Genomic DNA, 25,070 nt, shown 5'->3' on the forward strand with positions numbered 1-25,070 from the left:
AAAATAAGAATAGGGGTCTGTCCTTCTTTCCCGGTAGCTTCCTCATTATTTACGAGAATTGGGTGCCTATTGGGTGGTGGGTTTTCTTGGTGGGTGATACTTGGCACCAGTTAGAGTGTTGTTCTTGTCAAGGTACATATTGTTTTTCCGGGGTTGTACGGTTAAGGGCATAGGGGTTTATTGCCGGACGCCCAAAGATGATATATGATTGGCTGGTTGGCAGATAGCTGGAACTATAGGAGAAGTTGGCCTTTACTAGAAGCAATTTCTTCATATAAGCCGTTATTATGTTTCATCAACAAGCGGTTATCATGTTGCTAAGGCCTTTCGCATGGCTTCCTTCCCCTCCCTCCTCTGGTCATAACCCTTGACCGAATTTGGCAGGGAATTGTACAGCTTAGTCCTGTTCAGGCCCTGGCCTGTACTGCCTTTTGTAAGGGCAGTCAGTATATCGAGCCTTTGTCAGAGGGCCTGATTTTGGGCCCTCGGTGTTACTTTGGCTCTCATAAAGAAGGCCACCTAGTTCTTTTTCCCCACACTAGTGACTCTGAAAAGATCCCAAGACTCCCTGAATTCCAGTGAGCACTTCTCTGCTGCTATTGGTGTTAGGTGGAAGGTGTCCAGAGGCTATGGCGATGGGGGGCAGGATGAAACTGATGACAGCATAGATCCGCAGAGCTGCCCTGTGTCAGGTTAAGCAGAAGGGGGTGGGGCAGAGAGAAAGCCACTTACCCAGACCTGGGGGGAGGGAGGTCCATAGGGGAAACAGCCACTGTGCTGAGCCCCTGGCTGTTGGCAGAGCTGATGGCATAGCAACCGGAGATCAGGTCCGAGCTCCACCCTCAGCTCCTCCTACTTTGGTTCTGACACCCTCGGGCTGGCTTCATCTGTGGACTGGGTCCCTGCAAAGACGGCAGAGGGAGCAGTGGCCAGAAGGAAGGGATCGGGGGTCAAATCCAGCGTGCAGGCTGTAGGTTCGACACCACTGCTCTGTGCCCTTCTGATCCAGCGAGTGACGCTATCCAGAGTCCCATCCTCGTTCCCAACTGCCAAAAACTGCTGCCTTCATTTCTTCCTTTAAATTTGTGCAGGGATGGTAAATGTTTTTCATGCTCCACCCCGAGGCAGCTGCATTTCAGTGCAGAGCAGGTGATCTCGTCTGTACAGCTTGGAAAGTGCTTGGGGATTGCTCTGGGTGAAAGGCATCAGAGGGATGTTTTGTTATGAAGACCTAGATTGTGTCCTGTCCCTGCTGGTTGTGTGTGTGTTTGGGGGGAGGAGGGAAATGGAGGGGGGGCCGGACACCCAAACGAGTCTTGTCCCTTGTGTCCCCTGTGCGAGGACTGAGGATGGGTACAGCCCCAGCACTCCAGGGAGCAGAGGGGCAGCTCTCTGTGTGACCCCGGGGGACAATTCACCCTGTCCGGGCTTTTAAGGGGTGGGGAGGAGGTGGAGCCAGGACCTGCGTGCCGCACACTAGCCTGTGAAGCACTAAAATCAGGAATTGCCATTTATTTTTAAAAAGTCTCTTTCCTCAGGGCATAGATTTGCAAACTGTGGAGCAGCCCCCCCCCGAGAGAGGGCATGGAGAAATGTTCGGCAGGGGCAAACGGTGATGCTGTGCAGCTCATGCCAGCCCTGCGTGGCGGGGCCCAGGCCAGCCCAGCAGCAACACCCTGACTCACCTCAGCGGGCCATACAGTTTGTGGGTCAATGTCAACGTCCACCGCGACTGTTCCCATTTCTGCGCCTGGCAGCCTCCGCGCCCAGCGCTGCCCACCCTGGAAACCCGAGGGAGGAGGGGCCGAGGGACAGGTATTGGCCCAGCCCTAGCAGCTGCAGCAGCCACCACCTCTACTGGGGAGCCCACCAGGGACTTGGCAAGTGGAAAGCTGCACACGGGACTAGTGACTGTCCTGCCAACAGAGCCCCTTGCTGACCCCGGCCCTTCACCACAGCTCCAGGGCACAGAGCCCTGTCCTCTGCTGGAAAGAGCCTGCACAGGACAAGCGAACAGGACTGCACTTAAGGGCTGGGGTCAGCAGGGAACTGTTCAGTAGCTGTGTCCTCCCCCCTGACCCTGGCCTTTCAGCTCAGCTGTTTGTTTTCCATGCGCACAGGGGCATGTTGGAGGCCAGGCAGGGAGCTGAGTGTAGACAGACGAGACGACCCTACCACGGCAGGGACCAGTTGCCTTCCTCCAGTGCAACACGGTAAGTATCTTCCCAAAGGAAGTACCAGGCACCCCTTGTGGGTACAGGGCACCCCTCTCCCCTGCCCCCATAGAAAAAGTGGGGTGGGGGGGAGGGGCCTTGCAAGCAACATGAATCTCCAGATTGACTCAGCAAAAAAAAAAAAGTTTGGGAACATCTGAGTTGGAGAGTTGCAGGCTAGTGTGCTGTAGGTTTATACCCATTTGCCAGGCACTAACTGGCCATCTAGACAACCCCTTTAACATGTGTATTGGGCCATTGCAGCCAAAGGTCCTTCTTCCCTCACCGTACCAATGGGGCCACTGTATTTGCTCTTTATTCATGACAACCCCAGTTTGATAGAAGTAATGAGGGTTTTGCTCTGCCTCAAAAACTGGTGGATTCACACTTGGTTTTCACTCCCTGCCATCAATTCCCTTTTGTGCAGTGTCGCTGTGTGGCTGTTTGTCAGCTGCCATGTCCCATCCCAGACGTGGCTGCATTGCAGAACTAGGTTAAAAGCAAGTGGGTGGGTGGGTGGCAGGGGACAACGGATACTGGGCTAGATGGGCCCATGAGTCTGATCTGGGGTGGCAGGTAGCAGGTGGGGTCCCAGGCTAGATGGGTCCATTGGTCTGATCCAGTTCTCGTCCTAGCTCCCCAGGGCTGTATATCTATTAACTGTGTCCATGAGTGAATCCATCAGAAAGGGGGCAGGATCCATTTTCCCTACTGCCCCATGCAGAGCTCAGCAGCTGTCACTCGCACTGGGCTATGAGGAGATTCACCCATGGGGGGCTCTGGGCTGTGGGTGACTTGCTCTCTCTCATTTGCTCTCTAGACTCCATGAGGAACCAGGGCCCCGTGTCTTACGCCTCCAAGGCTCACCCTGTGTTCCCGGGTGAGGGCAGCCAAGTCACTGGACAAGCCCATCACAGTCTTGCCCCCACTGGTGAGTTCACTCTCTCTGACCCCCCACGCTCCTTTTCCTTCGCTGTTACATCCCTCCTCCCTTCCTCACATTTTCTCACTCCCCCACTCCATCCCTTCCCGCCATCCCCCGCATCCATCTCCGATAATTATAACTCACAAGAGAGGTCCATCCATCACTCACAGTCCCTCACTTTGTTATAGAAAGAATATTTTTTCATGGCTAACACTAGGGTTTTCTCTACATGAACACTTAGTTTGCAGCAAGCTGGGATGTAAATCTACCCCGCACTAGCCTGTAGTGCACTACATGTCCATGTGGACCCTGCTGCCGTGCACTAAAAGTTCCGTAGTGTGTAGTAGCAGGGTCCACAATGACGCTCAATGTGGGGTAGATTTAAACCCGGCTTGCTGTGAACTAAATGTTTGTGTAGGCAAGTCTCAAACTAGAGCTTGGTCAGTATTTTTCAGATTTCAAAATTTTAATTTCAAAATTTACTTGCAATTTTAATGAGAGAAATTTGGGGAATTTTTTTTAAGAGTCATGAACTAGCAAAAAATATGTCAAGAAAAAAACACACCTTTTTAAAAACTTTAATTTTTTTTTAACCAAGTTATTACTATTAGAATTGTGAAAACACCTATAGGTGCCCAATCAGAGATCGGTCTCTATAAGGCTGGTTGAAATGTGTCAGATTCTAACAATTTTGAATCTTAATGAAAAAGCTGGAGGAAAATTCAGCCATTTTTGCAATTTTATTTCCCTGTTTTTTGACCGTCTGGATTCAAAATGACTGAAGCAAAAAGGTTAAATCTAATTTGTATTGTAGATCCCACTGAGATCCAGACATCAATCCCAGTTTGAAAAAAACACCGGCTTCCTTTATAAAGTGCTATGAGATCTACTGAGGAAAAATGCTGTATTGCTCTTTCTCTCATCCATAGGACATTCAGGTCACATGGAAGTTCTTCATGATCAAATTTCCGCTGAAGAACTGACATCAGCATCAGGTGAGTGAGCACAATTGCCCAGGGGGTTGGAACATGCCCCAGTGGAAATTCACTGCAGGGTTGGACAAAAACAGCTCCAGGCCTGGGTGTCACAACACTGTTGCTTCACGGGCCTGGGCTAATATTCTAAAGTCCTTCTGGACTTTTCCCTAAGGAAGGTGCCACATGGTGCTGGGACTGGATCCATTTTCCCCAGCCTGGATTAGACATGGGCAGTGTCCTGGATTTCACTACCTCTGACTTCTTAAAATACCAGTTTTCAAGCTATTCACCTCCTCCTGTATGAGCGCAGAGCTAAGGTGATTTGGGGATATCTTGAGAGACCCCACTAAGGTCAGCAGAGTTAGGACCAGGTTCTGATCTCAGTGACCCTGGGGTTAGTCCATTTGGAGTCACTCCAGAATTGTATCATTGTATCTGAGATCAGAATCTAGCCCTGACTCCATTGTCATCCATGGGGTCACTCTGGATTTACACCAGGGTCACTGAGATCAGAATCTGGCTCAGAGTGTTTGGAATTTTGTCAGTTTCCATTTTTCTTTTCAGGATTCACCAGTGAAGAGACTGAATCCCACTCTAGTTCTGCTGCAGGGATAAAGGCGGCAAGAGGTGGGTAGAGCAGAATATAGCTCTGCTCCTCTTTATCTAACATACACACTGGCCCATTGCAGCCAAAGGTGATTCTGTCTTCACAGGACCAGTGGGGCCCCTGTTTGCTCTTTCTTCCCGACAATCCCAATGCTATACAGGCGGGTAGCCTCAAAGTCCTGTTGATTCATGCTGTGCTTTCACTTCCTGTCCCAAGCTCCTATTTGTACAGCTGTTAGCCAGCTGCTGTGTCCCACCCCAGAGGTGACTGCCCGTATATTCCTTGAAAGCATGGAAAGGGCTGGGGAAAGATGACAGTATGTTAATAATTCATCCCTCCCCAGGGATCATCTGCCAACAGACCCTCCTACCCTCCACTGGTTCTGTGGCAGGAGCTGCAGATAAGTGAGGTTAAAACTGCCTGGGAGGGTGGAGAGGGGGTGGTTTGATGGGCTTTGCTCATGGTGGAGCAGAGAGCAACCAAACAGTCCCCTTGGCCTGTAGCTCTGACCATCCCCTGCTCAGACTCTGCCACTGCCCCCGTCACCTACATCAGGTATAATCTCCAGTGCCTGCAGGATCTCTCTGGGCTCCCCCTCCCATCACTCCCCCAGTCCACATCCTTCCCTCTCCTCTCGACTCCATGATCCCCTTCCCTGACCCCATCTGCCCCATCCCAGCCTCTTCCCCCAGTGCACAGCTCTTCCCACAGGCCTCCTGAGCCCAGCGCTCCCTACATAGCAGAAGCTTTGGAGTTGGGCAGACACACAGAACAGACCCGTCTGCAGGGCAGTTTGTCAGTGTAAATGCTCAGGTCCCATCACTCTGATTCAGGGATGGAGGGGGCTTGTTATTTGGTGCTGCAAGAATGTGACACATGAAAGGGCATTTACCCCCCTCTCTGCCACAGGTGAGACCAGCCGGAGTCAGAGTCCCACTGCCTGCCTCAGAGGACAGCACAAATGTAACTGGTGTGCCAGAGAGGAGGAGAAGGTGGGGCTTGTGGTCTCTCTTTCTCTCCCCATCCCCCACCCTGTTTGTCTGTTGGTCTATTGATCTCCCTTGAAATTTGTCTCTCTCAACTATACCAGAGAATCTTCTCCCTGCCTCTTCAGACCTGGGGCATCTTGGTCACCTGGGAAATGTCCCAGCTGATCACTGGTTCCCTCTGCCAGCCGCACTGCCAGGCTCCCAGGCCACAGAAAGAGCCCCCAGCTGAGCACTTGCCCACACCTGCCCAGGTTCAGTCCTCGCCAGAGCTATTCGCTGACCAGAAAACAATAACAACTACCTGAACACAGAATCAAGGTTTCCCAGAGGTATTTCGTGCCCTTTCAGCACGCCAAATTCAGCAAAACTCAAACTTCTAAAAACCAGAAAATACAGCCTTAAGGTACCTGCCCCCACAACCTTAACTCCACCCTTTTTGGACACTGTCCCAATATGCCCATACTTGCATTCTGCCTTTACTGATAGTGCACATCACATATGTAGCACTGAGGCAAACACACTCTCTTTGTCAAGGTAGAATTTGGTTTTGGTAAGATCTTGTCATGACCCACAGGTCTCAGACCCAGTCTACAGGGGAGCAGCCACCCTCCAGCCCTCCTACATGGGTCCTGATGTTGGCTTACCTAGGACCCATGAAGCTCAGCTACAGCGTGAGGCTCTGCCCCTGAGATCCAATTATTGGTGCCCCAAAGTTGCAGACTGGCCCAGTGGCCCTACTTCAACCAGCAGCAGGAACAGAAAGCTGTCTGAATGACTGGACTCCACTCTGGAATGTGTGCATTGTGCTCCTTGATTTCCTGACAGCCAGATCCAGCTTGACTCTTCATATCAGGCTTATGATTCCTGACCTCCAGTTTGTCTCCTGCTTCTGATCTCTTGGTATCCTGACCCAGCTGGCTCATGTCACCTGTCTTGTGACTGTGGCTCTGACCACTAGGTCTGGCTGCCCACCACCCAGCTGTCACAGCTGGATTCAACAGGAGCTGCATGCACCTGCTCAACGCTCAAACACTGAGCCTGCTCCCCAGAAACAACCCCTCACTTGTTCAATTTTACAATTCCTTCACTCTCTCTGTTACATCTCTTACTCACAGGATTCCATCTATCGCTCTGCTTTCACTTACCCTTCATTTAACACAGACTGCTCTCGTATCCCACCTCACTGCTGACAGTCCCCATGGCAAGAAGAACCGTGTCCTGCCAGTGATCTATCCTCAAGTTACACACGCACCTCTTTTCTTTGAGCACATACCAGGGGCTCAGGCCCACATCTTCTCATATCACAGTCACACCAACCTGCTCCAGCTAACATCTCCATCATTCAATACAGCTACACCTAACAGTGAATGCAGCTGGAGTGCATGCAGATAATTGCTAGTGACTAGTGCCAGCTCCAGCATGGCAGAGTTAAGATTGTGTATGTATTTACCTTAACTCTGTATTTTCTGCTTTGCAGAGGCTTGAGTTTTGCTGAATTCAACATTCTGGGAGAGCATGAGGCAATTTATGCTCTGCGTTATTGTAGGCTTTTTTTAGTGAATTACCGACTTTAAAAAAAGAAAGAAAGAAAGAAAATAGAAATATTGTAGGAGTCAGTGGTCATTTAGACAGTTGTTCAGCATGCCTAGGTTTGCCGTTGATACACTACTGGGGGTAGGTAATAACAAAAAAGACCTAGCTTTTATACAGCACTTTTCATCAATAGATCTCCATGAACTTTACTCCAATATCCCCATTGCACAAATGGGAAACTGCATCTCTGTGCCTCAATGTTTTGTCCAAAGTCATCCAGCGGGCCAGTGGCAGAGTTATGAATAGTTTCAGTCCAAGGGTTTCTCCACGAGGCCACACAGTTGCTCTGTGATTCCTCAGTGCTTTTGCTCCCCACCGTACATTTTGTTATAGTGGAATGGGGATAAAGGCCATGCTGTGAAATGTTTGCAATGTGCAGTTGCTAACAGGGGTCGGTGAGACAAATCTCAGACATGGTTTGCGTCCCAAACCTAGGCAGTTTTATTCCATGATTGTTACAGTAACTTTAGGCAGCTGAGTGGAGAGACTGGGCACCTCTCCTTTTCCAGACTCTGCACAACCATTCTCCACAACTTGTAGTCCCACCACTATTGCCAGCTCACCCTTCCCATCCCATTAAGACATTAGTTGCACTGTAGAAGCCATTAACATGTAAGAAGTTGCTCCTTTCTGTCTCCTGACCTGTGCTGCTGTGTGAACGTATCACAAGCAGCAGTTTGCTCTAGGGCCATACACTACCTTTTTTAATGTAGCCTGAGCTTGCCCCCACCCCACACACACACATTTCAGCCAGGCTTCCCAGCCATACCTCAGGCTCACCCAGTTCATCTCCCCCACCAACTGGACCCCTTCCCCCACCCACTCTGTCACCCACGGAAGGACAGAGCCCTCCCTATCCCTGCTTACAGGGGGGGGGCAAGAAGAGGGGCTGATACACCCTGAGAGGTTTCGCCTGGGATGCAACCTGGAACTGGGGTATTGCTGATCCCTCTTTCTTACCAGCCTGGGCTCCCTCTCACACTGTGAGAAGCTGCAAAGCCCTCCAAGCTTCCCTCCCACAAACAGCCACAGGCAGGGACCGCACCCAGTTCCATTAATGAATACTCCTGTTAGTCACTGCATGAACCAACAATAGAGAGGCTCCAGCCAAAATACCCTAGTTCCCTAGCCTAGGATGCTGGAGCTTCTCCTGTCCCGCCCTGGTCAAAAGCCTGACCAGTATATAAGGTGTTACTCAGTCTGCCACTTCTACAAAGGAAAGTGGACATGCACCAACTTTTGTTCCTGAGCTGAGATTTTCCCCTAAGCACTACACTCAAACCACACTGTTTTAGGTAAAATGTGTATATATAGATATAGATAGATAAACTACAGAAAGATTATAAGTGATAGCAAACAGATCAAAGTAGATTACCTAGCACAAACAAAAATGCAATCTAAGCCTGATATACTAGATAGGATTTGAATCAAGCAGTGTCTCACCCTGTTAGATTGTATAAACAATCCATCCAGGTTTCATACACAAGCAGGTTTCCTTCTTTCCTGCCTGGCACAAGCACTTCCCTAGTTCAAAGTCTTTGTTCTTCCAGCACTATTTACAGGTGTTGAGTTGTGGGAAGAGTGAGGCCAATTGATGATATCACCTCCCCTTTTTATAACTTTTTCCATATGGTGGGAACCCCTTTGTTCCAAGCCAAGTTCCCAACACAGTTTGTGGACAAATACAGGTACCAACATGGAGTTCAGTATCATGTGATCTCATCACATGCCCTTGCATGCTTTGATGAGTCATGGCAGCCATTATTTACAGGCTAATTGAAGCATCCAGAGGTGAGGATAAGCTTTTCCTTGGTCCATATTCTTTGTCAATGGGCCATTCAACTTGAATATTCCATTCACAATGTGCTGGCCAGACTGGATGCAAATTACCCTGTGGGTGTTACCACAGGAGCAAACACATTTGAAATACAGGTATACAGCCAATATCCATAACTTCAGATACAAAAATGATACATTTATACAAATAGGATAATCATATTCAGCAAACGGTAACGGACACCTCACATAGCTTGTATAAGATGCATCATAACGATATCCAAATCTTATCACTATAATGGCTATGGGGTGCACTGTTACAGACAGCCCCCCATATCCTGGCTCCCACATAGGGGCCAGAGATAGGGGATAGCCCCCTGGGCCCAGCTTACATGGGGACAAGGGGAGTCCCCCTGAGATCCTGGTATAGACACAGAACCAGGGAACGTGGGCCTGACAGGTGCCCCCCATCTTTCCCCCTCACTTTGCCACCCCTCCATTTTAATCCCCCCCACTGCTCCACTCCTCATCCCTACCCACTCCCCTGACCCAAGCATGCCAACCCCTCTCCCCTAGCACCCATCCACCTTTACCCCCTCCTAGGGTGACTAGACAGCAAAAATGAAAAATCGGGACGGGGATGGGGGGTTATAGGAACCTATATAAGAAAAAGACCCAAAAATCGGGACTGTCCCTATAAAATCGGGACATCTGGTCACCCTACCCCCTCCTCATAATTTCCTTTTCCCTCACTGCAGCTCCACATCCTCCTCTCCTCTACTACCTTATGCCCACTCCCCTCCCAGCAAGTGTTTGCATGTGTAACTTATTTTCTTTTAAAAATAGCTCAAACACCTTCTGAATGTTCAACTGTACACAGATCACATTTCCCCTATAAAAAAACAAACAAAAAACAAACAAACAAACATTTGAGAGAGGCAGATTGTAGCAACCTGCCTCCTTTTTTCAGATTTCTGCTTATGGTTGTAGTTGAACGCAGTACCTAGGTACACCAGTGATACCATCCCTGAAATATCCCCCTTGAGCTATGCAGGTCTTTGAATTGGGGTTCACTATCATCCTCTTAGTCTCTTTCTCTCTGCCTATGCTCAGTGTAATCCCTTTAGCTCAGGAGCATTAAGGATGACCCTAAAATGAGAGTTAAACTCTTTTGCTGCTAACGTTATGACTTTTGCTCCCTGTAGCAGGGCCCATTCCATGCTCCTGCCTTCTAATACCACAAAAACCACCCTGACTTCACTGGTTGTGTGTCCACACCATGCCATTGATTTATGTTCCCTCCACCAACAGCTCGACACTCCCAGGCAGCAATGCTGTTTGCAGTGTCCTCTGGGCTTTCTGTCCTTCCCCTTGATCTAAGAGGAGCAGAGCTCCCCCTTCTCTGAGGTCTTTGTAAAACTAGGCAGCTAGACATCTCTCCTCCCTTCATTTCCTTCTGTGCCTTTCTGATCAGTCTTGAATTGATGGGCTAATTGGCTCTTTAGTAATCACAACTAATTAGATCAGTAGTTTCCATTACCCCAGTCTGCCTTCTCCAGGGGAACTAATAGGTGTCAGAGTGATCAGAGCCCTGCTCACCTGTGAACTCCCAGCACTCTGTCGCACTCCCACATGAGCTACAGGGTGACAGTCACTCTGTGGGTAACTCTCAAGTGACTGAGACCCTCATGTAACGATCCTGGCCTTGATTTGAGCCTTATCTGTGGGGGAAAATACATGGATAGAATTCATGGGCTTTAGGCAAACCATTGTTAGGGGCTGTACCTTAGGAACCCATGGTCAGTTGGATCACTAACCATCTTCAGCCATCAGTCCCACAAAGCACGCCAAATGTCAAGGCAATCTGAATGACCATGTAGATTTTAGTGGATCTAGAAGACTCAAGCGTAAACAGAAAGCTGATGTAAACCTTAGCTAGAGCAGTCCTGACAGTCCACTATAATCCTCAGGGAAATCCCCAACAGGGCTGCGTTAATGCCTGTTCCTGTGTTTTAGGATCTTCCAGAAGAAATAAAACCAGAGATTATTCAGGACATAGATGGGAACCAGGAAATGTACAGGTGAGAACTGGGGCTGGGAGTTTGGTTTCATCCCCTCTGCAGCTGTCTGCATCTGGGAGCACAGGTCAGACCCTATAACACAGGGCACAGCGTCCCATGGAGACAGGCTCAATATAAACAGATACAGTCGATACAATCAGTATAGTAAACAGAGTAAAGCACTATTAAGTGTGGTGTAGATCAGTGATTCTCAAAGCCGGTCGGCCGCTTGTTCAGGGAAAGCCCCTGGCAGGCCGGGCCGGTTTGTTTACCTACCGCAGCCGCAGGTTCGGCCGATTGCGGCACCCACTGGCCGCAGTTCGCCGCTCCAGGCCAATGGGGGCTGCGGGAAGGGCAGCCAGCACATCCCTCGGCTCGTGCCACTTCCTGCCGCCATTGGCCTGGAGCTGCGAACCGCAGCCAGTGGGAGCCGTGATCGGCCGAACCTGCGGCCGCGGTAGGTAAACAAACCGGCCCGGCCCACCAGGGGCTTTCCCTGAACAAGTGGCGGACTGGCTTTCAGAACCACTGGTGTAGATCAGGCTGACTCCTTCACTGGAGAGGACCCGTCTATTTTATTGGAGAAAACACTTTAGGACATTCTGCCAACTCATAGCACAGGGCTGTACCCCCACAGACACTGCCAGGGTGGGGGATTCGAGCCTTTGTATGTTATAAGAGGAACCTCTGAAATGTATTCATGACTGAGAACAGGGGTCTAGTAGGTCAGAGCAGGGGGATTGGGAATCAGGACTCCTGGGTTCTAGCCTTGGCTATAGGGGGGACTGGTGTTGAGACCAGAGGGACAGAACTCAGGAGTTCTGACTCTGCCACTGATTATCTGTGTGCCCTGGGTAGCAACTAACTGCCCCTCCCCTGTGTTCCTCAACTTCCCCCTCTGTAAAACGTTACATACCTATCTCCTAGTGGGATTTACAATGATGAATTTATTAACAACTGTAAATCACTTTGGAGTCCTTGGACCCTAGGTGCTAGAGAAGGGAAAAGGAGTTTTACTATCTTCCTCCTCATATATATATAAAGAAAAGACCATGATAAATGGAAGTGGTACCACCTGTTACAAGTTAGACCAAAAGCTGGTCTGGTTATATCGAGCATTGTCTAATCCTGCTCTCCCCTCCTCTTGTCACCCCCGGAACGCAGGGTTCATTTCTCTAGGGCAGGCTGGTTCCGTTGCCCTGAAACTGAACTGGAGTTTGAGGTGAGGGCAGCAGTGACCATCCGCTATGGATACGGCTCCTGGAGGCAGCATCTGACTGAATCGCAGCAGGAGCCATGGATGGTGGCTGGCCCTTTGTTTGACATCCGAGTGGAACCGACTGAGACTGTGGCAGCCATTCACCTCCCGCACTTCCTGTGTCTCAGAGGTATAGTTGGAATCAGACACAACAGTGTGACTTTAATCACCATTGTAATAGTATTAACAATAAGGGTAATCTTGATTGTAACCTTAAAGCAGAGTGGCCCAGTGAATAGTGCCCAGGAGTCATAATCACACCCTTAAAGAACATCATAATCACCGCTATTAATGTAATGACATGTTAAAAGAATGTTTAAGGTTGCAAAGTCGAGCATTCAATAGTAAGGAAATGCTGGAATTAAGGCTGCCTATGCAATCTTAATTCAGCCCCCTCTGTGACTAACTGTTAGCAATAGTAGGTTGTCATCTTCTATGTGGATTAGACACTAGAGGGGGATGGGGACACACACTTATCCCATGGGTAACGCAATGATTTGCTGACAGCAGAAGAATGTTGAGAATTGGGAATATAGGATTACATTCCAGGCTCTGGAGGGGACTGTTGGCTTATGGTCACAGACCTTTCTGCTCCCATCCCTCCCAGCCTGTCCCTGTTCCAGCCCTGCCTCTCCACCCCCCTCCAACTACTTGTTTCAGTTTCCTTGCCTAGCCAGACCTAGTCTTTTCCAACTGCCCCCCAGATCTGATCCCCCTCTCCTCCACTACCTGTTCCCAGTCCCTGTGGCCCACCCTCAGGCTCCTCATCCCATCCTGCTCTCTCTGCCTCTCCCCCAGATCTGGCTTTTGTCCCATTGATTTCCAGTCAGAAGGCCTCCTCCTCTGCGGTGCCTGGATGCCTACAAGGGGGCACTGATAGCATAAGAGAGAAGCTCCCTGCTCTCAGTTCTGGTGACACAGCAGTCCTTGGCTGTTGAGAGGATCAGTTGCAGGGAGAGCACAGATCAGAACCTGCAGGCCCAGGTTGGAGCATGCCCAGTGCAAAAGGGCATAAGGAGTGGATCCCACAGGGATCAGTTCTGGGTCAGTTCTGTTCGATATCTTCATCAGTGATTTAGATAACGGCATAGAGTTTTCACTTATAAAGTTTGCAGATGATACCAAGCTGGGAGGGGTTGCAAGTGCTTTGGAGGATAGGATTAAAATTCAAAATGATCTGGACAAACTGGAGAAATAGCCTGAGGTAAATAGGATGAAATTCAATAAGGACAAATGCAAAGTATTTCATTTAGGAAGGAACAATCAGATGCACACATACAGAATGGGAAATGGCGACCTAGGAAGGAGTACTGCAGAAAGGGATCTAGGGTCATAGTGGATCACAAGCTAAATATGAGTCAACAGTTCGACATTCTTGCAAAAAAAGTTATCATTCTGGGATGGATTAGCAGGAACGTTGTAAGCAAGACACTAGAAGTAATTCTTCTGCTCTACTCAGCACCGATTAGGCCTCAACTGGAGTATTGTGTCCAGTTCTGGACATCACATTTCAGGAAAGATGTGGACAAATTGGAGAAAGTCCAGAAAAGAGCAACAAAAATGATTAAAGGCCTAGAAAACATGACCTATGAGGGAAGATTGAAAGAACTGGGTGTGTTTAGTCTGGAAAAGATACAACTGAGAGGAGACGTGATAACAGTTTTCAAGTACATAAAAGGTTGTTACAAGGAGGAGGGAGAAGAATTGTTGTTCTTAACCTCTGATGATAGGACAAGAAGCAAAGGGCTTAAATTGTAGCAAGGGAGGTTTAGGTTGGACATTAGGAAAAACTTCCTAACAGGGTGGTTAGGCACTGGAATAAATTGTGTAGGGAAGTTGTGGAATCTCCATCATTGGAGATTTTTAAGAGCAGGTTGGACAAACACCTGTCAGGAATGGTCTAGAATGATAATACTTAGTCCTGCCATGAGTGCAGGGGACTGAACTAGATGACCTCTCAAAGTCCCTTCCAATCCTATGATTCTATGACTCATCGGGGTTTAGCTGGCACGCTCTAACAAGTTTCTAGTGAACGTGTATAAGGTGAGATGCAAACTCGGACAAACTTGGGTGAATTTTCATAGGAACAGCATAAAGCACAACCCTGCCACATATGCAACCCCCTGCCAAATTTCAAGCCCCTGCTGCTAATCATGGAGGTGTTTGAGCTTCACAAACAATAAGAATATTTTTAACACTGGCAAAACAATGTCATTTTTCCTTAATCTTATTCTTGGAAATGGCTGAACCATTTTTGCTGAAATTAAGAAAATAAAACAAAAAGAGTCATCCATCTGAAGCAGGGACCCGACATGGGAAACTTCAGTCCAAATGGTTAAAGTTTTTCAAAATTATAAGCAATTGTAAACAGGATCTTACATTTCCCATTATAAGGAAACCTTAGCTTAACACCGCCTACACTGCTGTGTGCTGCTAACACAGGCCCTTTCATCCAGCTCTTTCACCTCTCAAAGTAATTTAAATAAATAAATAAAATAAATAAACTTAATGGAGATATCCTATCTCCTAGAACTGGAAGGGAGTCCAGCCCCACTGCCTTCATTAGCAGGACCAAGTACTGATTTTTGCCCCAGATCCCTAAGTGGCAAAGAATAACTGGACTGTGAGCTTTGGTTATGCCCCAGGAGTGTAGATCTTATAGGACCCAGGATCAGGACAGACTGCCTGCATATCCGGGGGTTAATACACAATCAGGCGAGCAGTGGGCTGAGTTGTCCTTGGGAATTGGAGGGTCAGGGAAAGCAGTGGAGGGAAGGTGCCAGAGGGACCTTGTGAAGGTCAGTGCAGAATCCAAGCCACCCGCAGAGCTACAGGGATGGGTGTTTCCAGAACTCAGGTGGACAAACTGCCTCTCTGAATGCAGAATGCAGACAGGCTAACGGAGCCTCACTTGCTTTGTGACCCACTGACAGATGCCGACAAGTCCTGGATGCATATTGCCCATTTCATCGATGAAGGGATGATCCTGGAGAACCCAACGCAGGTGAGGTTGTTCCACGCTGTGCTGGAGAACCCCAGCTTCTCTCCGATTGGAGTGTTTTGGAGGAGGAATAATTCTGATCAGCGTACTCCGATCCATTCCAATGTACTGCTCTACCAGGCACAAAAGAGAGTTAATCTAACCCTCCACCTCTACCTGATACCTGACGACGGCTCACGGGTCAAGGTAATCTGTAGTGTGAGCCTTATGGGAACACACACTTACCCTGTTACAGTCTAACTCTCTCAGGGACAATGGGGCTGTTGTGAAGCACAGAACACACACAAGACACTTTTCCCAAAGCCTAACTCATTATTGCTCTTTCACTTAATCATACAAAGCACAAGAGAGCACAGATCATATAGAAAACAATAAACATCTTAGCTGCAATGCCCCTCACTAGCTCACCCTTCCCTTGGGAGACCGTCTAGGCTCAGGAAAACAGACAGATCTTGCAGCTGCTCCATGCTGGGTGGCTTCTCTCTCATCTAGCCTTCTTCTTCAGCTCATGTGACCTTCCTCTGTCCTTCTCAAAGGTTCCTGTGGGTCTCCCTAGCTTATATCCCCCCTTCCAACATCTGCTTTTCTTTGTTCTGTTTCTTGGTAACTTTCAGCTGCTTCAAAAACTGCCCCCTCAGACAGAGGAGGAAGTATCTTTTCTCTTGGGATGAAGTTGCTCTTTCACATAACTTTTGTTCAGTCATAGCACCATCATTATCCGTAAGTACCTTCCTGTTGTATCTGTTCTAGGAGGATCTGACCCAGCCCTGCTAGCCCTTGGTGGGTCCACACACAGGGTGGCATTGGTGCTGTCACAGTATTCCACAGTAACATTTCAGAATAGCTCCATAATATCAACCAGAATTCAAAAGTTGTACACACAGAGTCCTCAGCTTGTCACAACTCTCAGGGGGTGAGCTGGCCATTAACAGGGGCTGGGGCCCACCTCCCCAGGTGAATGGAATTAAGGGTAGAGTCACTAGACAGAGTCATGTGACACAATCAGGCCTGTTCGGGGGATAAACGCAGTTTTTGGGCAAAGGGGAAGCAGATCATGGAGACAGTAGGGAGAGTAGACCTGGGACTCATTGTTCCATCCAGAGCTTGAGGGCTGGCAGTGTGTAGGAAGAGGCACTAGGAAGGAGCCAGGCAGTCTAGATTATGGGCCAAACACCTGGTTGTGTAGGGTTCTGAGAGCTGAGAAGTCACAGGGGAGGGAGGGTTTGTGTTCCCCCTGTGTTGCCATCCTGTGCTGGGGACCAGCTACCTGTATGAACAAGAGGAAGATGAAGGGACTGAGGAGAGCCCAGGTGGGCTAGAAGATGAGCCCAGATGGGCTGGATGAATATTGGGAGATGACAGACCCTCAAAGGAAGGGCTGTTCCTGGGGTGAGACGGGTGGAAGATTTGTGTGTTGTTTCAATATTGGGACCACCTGGAGGGTTAAGTCATCTCAGTGACATAAAACATTGGATGCCAGCTGTCAACTGTTGGAGAGAGGGAAACTGGGGGCACACCTGGGGAAACTGAGGCAGGTGCAGGGTTCAATGCTGGGTTCAGAGGGACCTTTCTACAGTAACTGAGAACCAACCACCGTGTACAATTGGTGTGATCCGTGTTCACTTGCCATCATATAATAAAGAACATCTCACAACAGGGCAATCAGTTGTAGAAAGATAACTGGCCAAGAGGAGCATAGTGAAACGTTACTGGAGACTGGTTGTCTCCATGTTCTTCATGCAAGTAACTTTCTCTCAGGAGGTTGATGTTCCACTGGGGAAATGATCTCCTACTTTTCACACGAAGTATCAGAGAGTGAGTTATGCTCTGTCCCACTCTGTTCTGGTCACAAGTTCTGTACTCTGGTAATTCTCAGGGTACATCTACACTACAGGGGGGAGTCGATTTAAGATAAGCAAATTCAGCTACGTGAATAGCGCAGCTGAATTCGACTTATCGCAGCCGACTTACCCCGTTGTGAGGACGGCGGCAAAATCGACTTCTGCGGCTTCCTGTCGGCGGCGCTTACTACCACCTCCGCTGGTGGAGTAAGAGCGCCAATTCGGGGATCGATTGTCGCGTCCCGTCGGGACGCGATAAATCGATCCCCGAGAGGTCGATTTCTACCCGCCGATTCAGGCGGGTAGTATAGACCTAGCCTCAGATAACTAACATCAAAAACTACAACCACCCTGGCTCATTCTCTGTGACATCTACAGACTTAAGCATCAAGACAAGCTAGAAATAAACAGGTTCAGTAACTTAGATGAGCAATAGGAAATAATTTCAAACAACAAATCTGAGTAAATCAGTCTGTTTGCAGTCAATTTATAAAAGAAGGCAACATCTGTCATATTAAATTGATTGCTACAAATTACAGTACCTTATTGTCAACATGACAATAATGAACCTTCTCCCCAGATCACAGTCCTGGTCTTAAACCCAGACAGATTTTCTCCTTTCATTTTTAACCAAGACTCTTCTCTGAAAGGCTGCTTTGTAGGAGGAGAATGGGAATTGAGACCCTAACAGATCTGGCTGAGGGACTGCTGTAGTATTTTCTTTTTGTATCTCCCAGACACGATTGTCCTTATGATTCACAGGCAGTTGATGTCTATGAAGAGAAGTGCCGGTCATGGTTTGTGTCTAAGTCTCATTTCACCTCTAAACCCTTGTGCTTCGGCTCTCGCTGCATTGTGTCCAGTCCATCGGAGATAACAGTAACACCCAAAGTAAGTAAAATAATGGAAGTGAACATGGAACTCAAGAACGCTGGGCTGCAGGGACCTGGGCAAAGCACTCTCCTCTCTGAATCAGTGCTGACCCCAGTATTCTAGTGTGGTGCAAGGGGGCCTGTGCTGCTGGGAGCAAGGTGGGGGGCTCAGTATAGGGAGGGGTACTCTCTCCTGCTGACTCCAATGCCCCATCACAGCACTAAGGGTCACTGTGCTGCAGGGACTGCAGTGGTTGGTACAGTGGCTAGAGTAGAGCCCTGGGAGTCAGGATTCACTGGTTCTACTCCCTCCATCTTTCTGTGTGCCTCAGTTTCCCCATCTGTACAATGGGGATAATGATACCGGCCTCGCTTAGTAAAGGGCTTTGGGATCCATGAAAGGAAAAGGGAGTGTATAGTATTAGGGTAGGTCTACACAACGGCAGTAAGTCGCTCTAAGGTACGCAACTCCAGCTACGTGAATAACGTAGCTGGAATCGACATACCTTAGGTTGAGTTACCGCGGGGTCTACACCACGGGGGGTCGATGGGTTACCTTACTCTTCTCATCGGGGGTATAGTACCAGGGTCAATTGGAGAGTGATCTGCAGTCAATTTGGTGGGTCTTCACTAGACCCACTAAATCGACCACCGGTGCATTGATCTCGGAGCACTGATCCTGGCTGTAGTGTAGATGTAGCCCTAGTGTGTTAAAACTATACTGCTGATGTAACCAATCACAAAGCCCGAGTACTGAACACTGATGTGAGATATTTAGTGAATAATGCACAGGCTACTAGTTGGTTCCGTATCATAGAGACGGAATATTTCCAAACATATTTACACAGATGGGGGCTGGCTGGAGAGTGTTTTGTGGAATTAAGTCTTCTATGACCAGCTCTGACTAACATGCCTCACCCCCTTTCCCAGCCCTGCTTGCTTGGGTTGGAGGTGGGAGGGTCACCCCTAATATCACACTTGGTTTTCCTACAGGAACTGCCATTTTTGGATAAACCTGCAGATGCTCTTCAACCATTCACAGAGATCCACACCGAGGATGTAAAGGAGGAGCTGGAGCTCAGCCTGGTAGAGAAAAATGATGAGAAGCTGATCTGGGCGGCTGTCATCAGACCAGGTAGACTCAGCCTGGCAGTGGGGAGATATCTGTGTATGCAGCCCCCAGTCAGCATCTCTCATGATGCCTGGCACATACCTTCTGTGCACAGCAAGGCAGGATTTGGCAGTGTATGAGGGGACTGGGAAATAGATGGGAGAGGCAGAAGGGTACAAAACTCAAGTTTATTGTCCTAAATCTGTGGCCAATGAGAGCTTCACTGTTGTCCTGCTGCTGCAAAACGTGAACACTTGGAATTGCACGGTGACCACAGGGATATAGCATTCACCTTCTGCTATGGGCAACCCCAGGAATGAAGATGAATCCCCACTAGCTGTAAGGTGTCTAGGGATGTTGCTAAATGTATAACCAATTGTTGGATTACACTTGTGGTTTGTTATGAAAAATATTCAAGAAACCAAATAACCCAGCTTAGCCAAATATTGATTGTAGTCATACGTGGCCTTCTGGGAAGTGATCTCACAAAGCTGACCTTACACAGTGGGCTTGCCTCACATCAGCCATATTTACAATCTGGTTGTTTACAAGTGAAAAGCATCACATAGGCCACCTAAAGCTTAATCATAGAATTATAGAAGATTAGGGTTGGAAGAGACCTCAGGAGGTCATCTAGTCCAACCCCCTGCTCAAAGCAGGACCCACACCAACTAAATCATCCCAGCCAGGACTTTGTCAAGCCTGACCTTAAAAACCTCTAAGGATGGAGATTCCACCACCTCCCTAGGTAACGCATTCCAGTGCTTCACCACCCTCCTAGTGAAATAATGTTTCCTAATATCCAACCTAGACCTCCCACATTGCAACTTGAGACCATTGCTCCTTGTTCTGTTAAGTTTGTGTCAGCTTTGTCTTTATACTTCCTTGTAACTTTCCCATATCTTGGTTTGAATACAGCATTTCAAACCAGTTGTCCATGAAAGAACCTCCTAAGCTTGCACTAGGATATAGAATGAATGTATGTCTTTGATAGGTTCTCTATTCACTTTTGCCAAATACTTGTTATAAGGTATTGTGGGAGAAACAGATTAGTATGGGTAAACAAAACTCTGGGAAGAACAAAATCCATTTGGTTAACAGAACTGCCTGCATGCTTGGTGTAGTACAATACAAATACCCACGACCTGGCTATCAGGGCCGATCATGATACCCACTTGAGCCGATCAGCTTCCTACCAGCAGAGGGCATGAGAGCACAAAACACACTAGCCAGTGCATTTCTTGATCATGGATTTTCTCAGTAGCAGATCACAGGCTGACCAGACAGCAAGTGAAAAATTGGAAGGGGGTGGGGGGTAATAGGTGCCTATATAAGGCAAAATCCTGAATATCGGGACTGTCCCTCTAAAATTGGGACATCTGGTCTCCCTACAGCAGTGGTGCTCAAACTTTTTCAATCACCCCCCCCTTATCAGTAACTGAATCTGTCCGTGCCCTCCCTCCATTACTGCACAGCCAAGGCTTCCTCAGTAGCAGAGCTCGGACTAGGCAGAGCTGAGGGTGGAACTGGGGATGGGGAAGGAGCTGGGGCTAGAGGTGGAGCTGTCTGCAGGCGGAGAGGGAGTGAGAGCTGAGCTGGGCCTGGACCCAAAGCAGGACTGGGGCTGGAGGAGAAGTGAGGCTGGGGGTGGAGCGGGGCTGGATGCCTGGCTGGTACTCCCTCCATGCCTCTTGTGGTGGCTGGCACTCCTTCCCCTCTGCGTGCCCCCCCCCATGCCCCTCTAGGGGGTTGCGCCCCACAGTTTGGGGACCTCTGCACTACAGGATGGGGACCGGCGTATTCATATCTTTAGGCCACCTCAATGTGGAGTGAAGTCTTCCAAGTTCAGACTCGGCAGCTTCGGCACTTCCCTTTCTCTGAAAACTGGGGATGCTGTATGAGAGAGATCCTCAGGGATAGAGCTCAGCCCAGATTCTGATCTCAGAAACTCCACTCACATCAAGTGGAGTCAGGGCCAGATTCTGATCTCAGTGACTGGTGTAAAACTAAGTCCTCAGTGCCTCTCAAGGCAATCAAATGTAAAATGGCACCACATTATATATTAGTGAAAAGTAAACAACTTCCCTTTTTTCTTCCAGAGGACCTGATGCCTTCTGTTTCATCCACTAAGATGCGAACAGGTGGGTAGGGATTCACAGAGCTTCAAATGACAGTTTCTAAATCCAGTTCTTCTCTCAAACAGGCTGATTTCTCCTTTCTGAAGCAAAGAAATCAGGTGGAGAAATTCCTTATTAAGGTCTTGTTTTGTCCACATGTTCAGCATTGCTACCTCAGAGGTGGCTGCATTTGGGCACAGGGTGAGCAGTCCCTCTATATCCAGACTGCCAAGTGCTGGGATGAAACTCACTAGGGAAGTGTAAAGATTTATGTTCGCAAACATGCTAACACACCCCAGGTCATTCTCTCTCTTCCTCTCAGACACACATTTTGTTGACCAGCACCGAGAACAGCTGATCCAGCGGGTGACTGCAGTGGACGGCATCCTGGATTCACTGCATAGTCTCTTTCTGGATACTGAACAATACCAGCGTGTCAGAGCCGAGAGAACCAACCCAGACAAGATGCGGAAGCTGTACGAGCTGGTCCCGAGCTGGAATTCAGACTGCAAAGAAAAGCTCTACCAGGTGCTGAAGGACAAACACAGACACCTGGTTGAAGAGCTGAGTGGAAATAGATGAAGGCAGCTCTCCCTCCTCTCAGAGATTGTTTGCATTGGGAGGGGTTAATCCACAGGTTTTTGGTGTGAATCGGGTAACTTACAATACGCAAACTGCAATAATAGTGTGCACATGGGACACCTGTTCCACGTTTCAGTTTGCATCGTGTGTACACGGCAGAGGCTTGCTATGTACTATGCGTGCAGCATTCTCAGAGGGTATCCCACACCCCTTTGCCTTGGTGCTGAGCACTGTGCATTCTGTGATTGTTCTCGCTGTGAATTGTGGGATACGTAGCTAAAGCTGGCCGGGTTCAATTTTTTAAAAAAAAGAAAAATCCCATAGCTCGGTGCCATGTGCTGGCGACCTGGAATTCACAGATGCCGCTAGGGCTATTGTTCAACTGAATGAATTTGGCTTTGGACATTGCCTGCTGCACCACCGCACACATGATAATAGAAAACAGGTTGCTGGAGCAGCTCCACAGCATGCAGCGCCATTTCTGGGCGCAGGAAACCAGCACAGACCAGTGGGAAAGGATTGTTCTGAAGACCTAGAGTGACCACCAGTGGTGAGAGAAGTTCTGGATGGGGAAGACAACTCTTTCTTGAGGTAGCACTGTAACCCTGGAGCTGCAATGGTACCAACATGTGCACAAGAAGGTTGCCATTGCCATCTGGAATCTGGCCACCCCTAAATAATACCAGTACATAGCAAACCAATCTGACATAGGAAGGTCAATTGATGGAGCCGTTGTCATGTGAGTATGTGATGCCAAGGAAAATGTACTGTCACACCGGATTCTAAAGCTTGGTCATACTCAGGAGACTGTTGATGGCTTTGCACACGTGGGTTCCCAAACTCTACTGGGGCAATTGATGGATCACATGTGCCTATTATTTGCACCCCTCTTCCCCTCCACCCAAGTGCAGAATTTATAAACAGAGAGGGGATTCTCTATAGTGCTCCAAGGCCTGGTTGACCACCTGATATGTTTACAGACATGAATGCAGGGTGGCTGGATCGATGGTGATAGGATCTTTTCGACCTCAGGCCTATTTATCTTATTGGAGAAAGGACTGCTTGCCCCCAGGAACACTATGGGCATTGCTCCAGTTATCCTGGGAAACCCAGTTCATCCTCTGCTTCCTGGTTAACGAAGCCATTCGCAGGCCGCTTGGACAGAAGGAAGGAACTGTTCAACTCTCACCTCAGTAGTTGCAGAATGGTAGTGGAGTGTGCATTTGGCTATTTGAAAGAGAGGGGTGCTATTTGTAGAATAGACTGGAAGCAGTAGAAAAAAGCATTCCAACGATTATAGCAGCATGTTGTATTTTGCACAATATTTGTGAGGGGAAGGATGAAGGCCGTAGCCATGGGTGGGAGGTTGAGGTGCAGAGACTTGTGCAGAGGTCTGAGCAGCCAGCAAGGCTTCCCACAGAAAATGGAAACAGTCGGGGCAATATTGTCAGGGATGCCTATTTGCTCTTATCTTGAGTTCAGCCCTGATAATGTTCAGCCGTGTATCCAGCTGTCAACCTGTGAGGAGAGGGGGTTGTGGGAATGAACTGTGAGCTGTGCAGTTTTGTTTATTGGTGGTGGCAGAGGGACATTGGGGCAATCCTTGTTTTACCTTCCGTCTTTGCCTGTACCCTTGGTAAAACCCTGTGAATTATTTCAGTTTTACAGCTTTTCTGTGTTAATGCACTGAGTCATCAGGACTGAAGTTTTAACAGCTTTTGTTATGAAACAACAATCAATTGTGTAAAACAAAAATAAACTTTTAATTGAATTGACAACTTGAGGGAAACCTTTAATTAAAACAAAAGTCTATCAAAAATCTCCAAGTGCAATAGTGCAGATAGAACAGAACAGTGGCTGGGGTGCTTAAAATCACAGGCGAGTGCACACCTCACCTCTGCCTCTCCCTTCTTTGTGGGCCTTCAGGTGCTTAGTGGTGAGGCTCCATATTATCTGGGGCACTGGATGGTTCAAAAGAGCTGGGTTCCTGGTTCTCAGTGCCCTTTCACTAAAATGTCGTGTCTCATGATCCCCCTTCTAAAAATGAATGTTTCCAGGGAATTTCTCCTTTACCTGAGTATAAATTATAAAAGCAGTGATCTTGGAAATACAAAATTTGTTTTTATCCATGCTTATTGCACACTATTCATTACTATTTATCATTACAGTATTTTTTTTACATTATGAAAATGGCACCACTCTTCCAAGATCTCACTTTCGTAGCTTGTGTCACTTGGAATAAGCCTGTTATAAGACAAGGCTCCTATGTTTCATCAAGGAGTATCAGATGTGAAACAGCAGGAAGGTATTTAAGAAGCCAACTCAAAGAGTTCCTCCTACACAAGCATTCAGGTCTTGAGTAGTCCAGGCAAACAGCGCACATTACAACAAAGCTTAAACGTGTTCTTCATAATAATTTTAAAAACAATACTAGCTGCCTATTTCATTTTAAAAACGGCAAAAAATATCAACCTCCCTTTCCATTTCTTACAAGGAGTCTTGACGTTTAAATCTCCTCAGTGTGATAGATGTGCTTGCTTTGATCTGCTTAGCTCTTGGAAGTCCAGGGGCTCTGGGCTGCTGGCCCCTTGCTGCCTGAGGTCTCTAGGGAGAGCTCTGTCCACCATTAGGGAATTTTTCACCGAGAACCTCCTGTAACAAACCCCAGTTTGGGAACCACTGCTCTATCAGTGTTATAGAGGGTGGACAATTTATGAATTTGCCCTGTATAAGCTTTATACAGAGTAAAACGGATTTCTTTGGGGTTTGGATCCCATTGGGAGCTGGGTGTCTGGGTGCTGGAGACAGGTAACTTGCTGAGCTGTTTTCAGTTAAAATCTGCAGCTTTAGGGGGCATGGCTCAGACCCTGGGTCTGTGTTGCGGCAGGCTGGCGTGTCTGGCTCAACAAGGCAGGGTTCTGGAGGCCCAGGCTGGCAGGGAAAATGGTCTCAGAGGTTATTTCAGCACATCAGGTGACAGTCCCAAGGGGGTCTCTGTGACTGAACCCATCACAGGGTGTGCAGGGGGATGGGACTAAGCAGGGTCTGAGGGTGCAGAGCAAACAGCCCCATTGTGAGTCCCCCAGGCTGACACAGAGGTTCCCAGCTGGGCTGATGGGACGGGGTGCAGGGAATAGCAGCAGCTGCC

The 25,070-nt window shown here is 48.3% G+C and overlaps 1 protein-coding gene across 2 annotated transcripts; it reads left to right on the forward strand.

The window, feature by feature from the left end:
- Positions 1 to 1,598: 1,598 nt before the first annotated feature.
- Positions 1,599 to 23,700, forward strand: LOC117876260 (NACHT, LRR and PYD domains-containing protein 1b allele 2-like). Of its 2 annotated transcripts, none has more exons than XM_034768227.1 (12): positions 1,599 to 2,213; positions 3,034 to 3,144; positions 4,068 to 4,133; positions 4,680 to 4,742; positions 5,632 to 5,714; positions 11,097 to 11,161; positions 12,305 to 12,528; positions 15,332 to 15,402; positions 18,003 to 18,131; positions 19,106 to 19,247; positions 21,323 to 21,364; positions 21,663 to 23,700. In XM_034768227.1, the coding sequence occupies exons 1-12, from the start codon at positions 2,111 to 2,113 to the stop codon at positions 21,920 to 21,922; spliced, it is 1,359 nt and encodes a 452-aa protein (XP_034624118.1). In that variant the 5' UTR covers positions 1,599 to 2,110; the 3' UTR covers positions 21,923 to 23,700. The 2 variants fall into 2 exon arrangements, with proteins under 2 accessions (XP_034624118.1, XP_034624117.1); XM_034768226.1 differs by having other exon boundaries at positions 1,966 to 2,213; positions 15,332 to 15,585.
- Positions 23,701 to 25,070: the final 1,370 nt, after the last annotated feature.

Source organism: Trachemys scripta, chromosome 4 (assembly GCF_013100865.1).
Source record: "Trachemys scripta elegans isolate TJP31775 chromosome 4, CAS_Tse_1.0, whole genome shotgun sequence".
NCBI classification, from domain to species: Eukaryota; Metazoa; Chordata; order Testudines; family Emydidae; genus Trachemys; species Trachemys scripta.

Bases quoted from the DNA above. Each gene is read 5' to 3' on its own strand.
- LOC117876260 (XM_034768226.1), top strand. From the start codon at position 2,111: ATGCGCACAGGGGCATGTTGGAGGCCAGGCAGGGAGCTGAGTGTAGAC. The intron at 3,145-4,067 runs GTGAGTTCACTC...TCTCATCCATAG, and splicing joins TCACAGTCTTGCCCCCACTG to GACATTCAGGTCACATGGAA. The intron at 18,132-19,105 runs GTAAGTAAAATA...GTTTTCCTACAG, and splicing joins AGATAACAGTAACACCCAAA to GAACTGCCATTTTTGGATAA.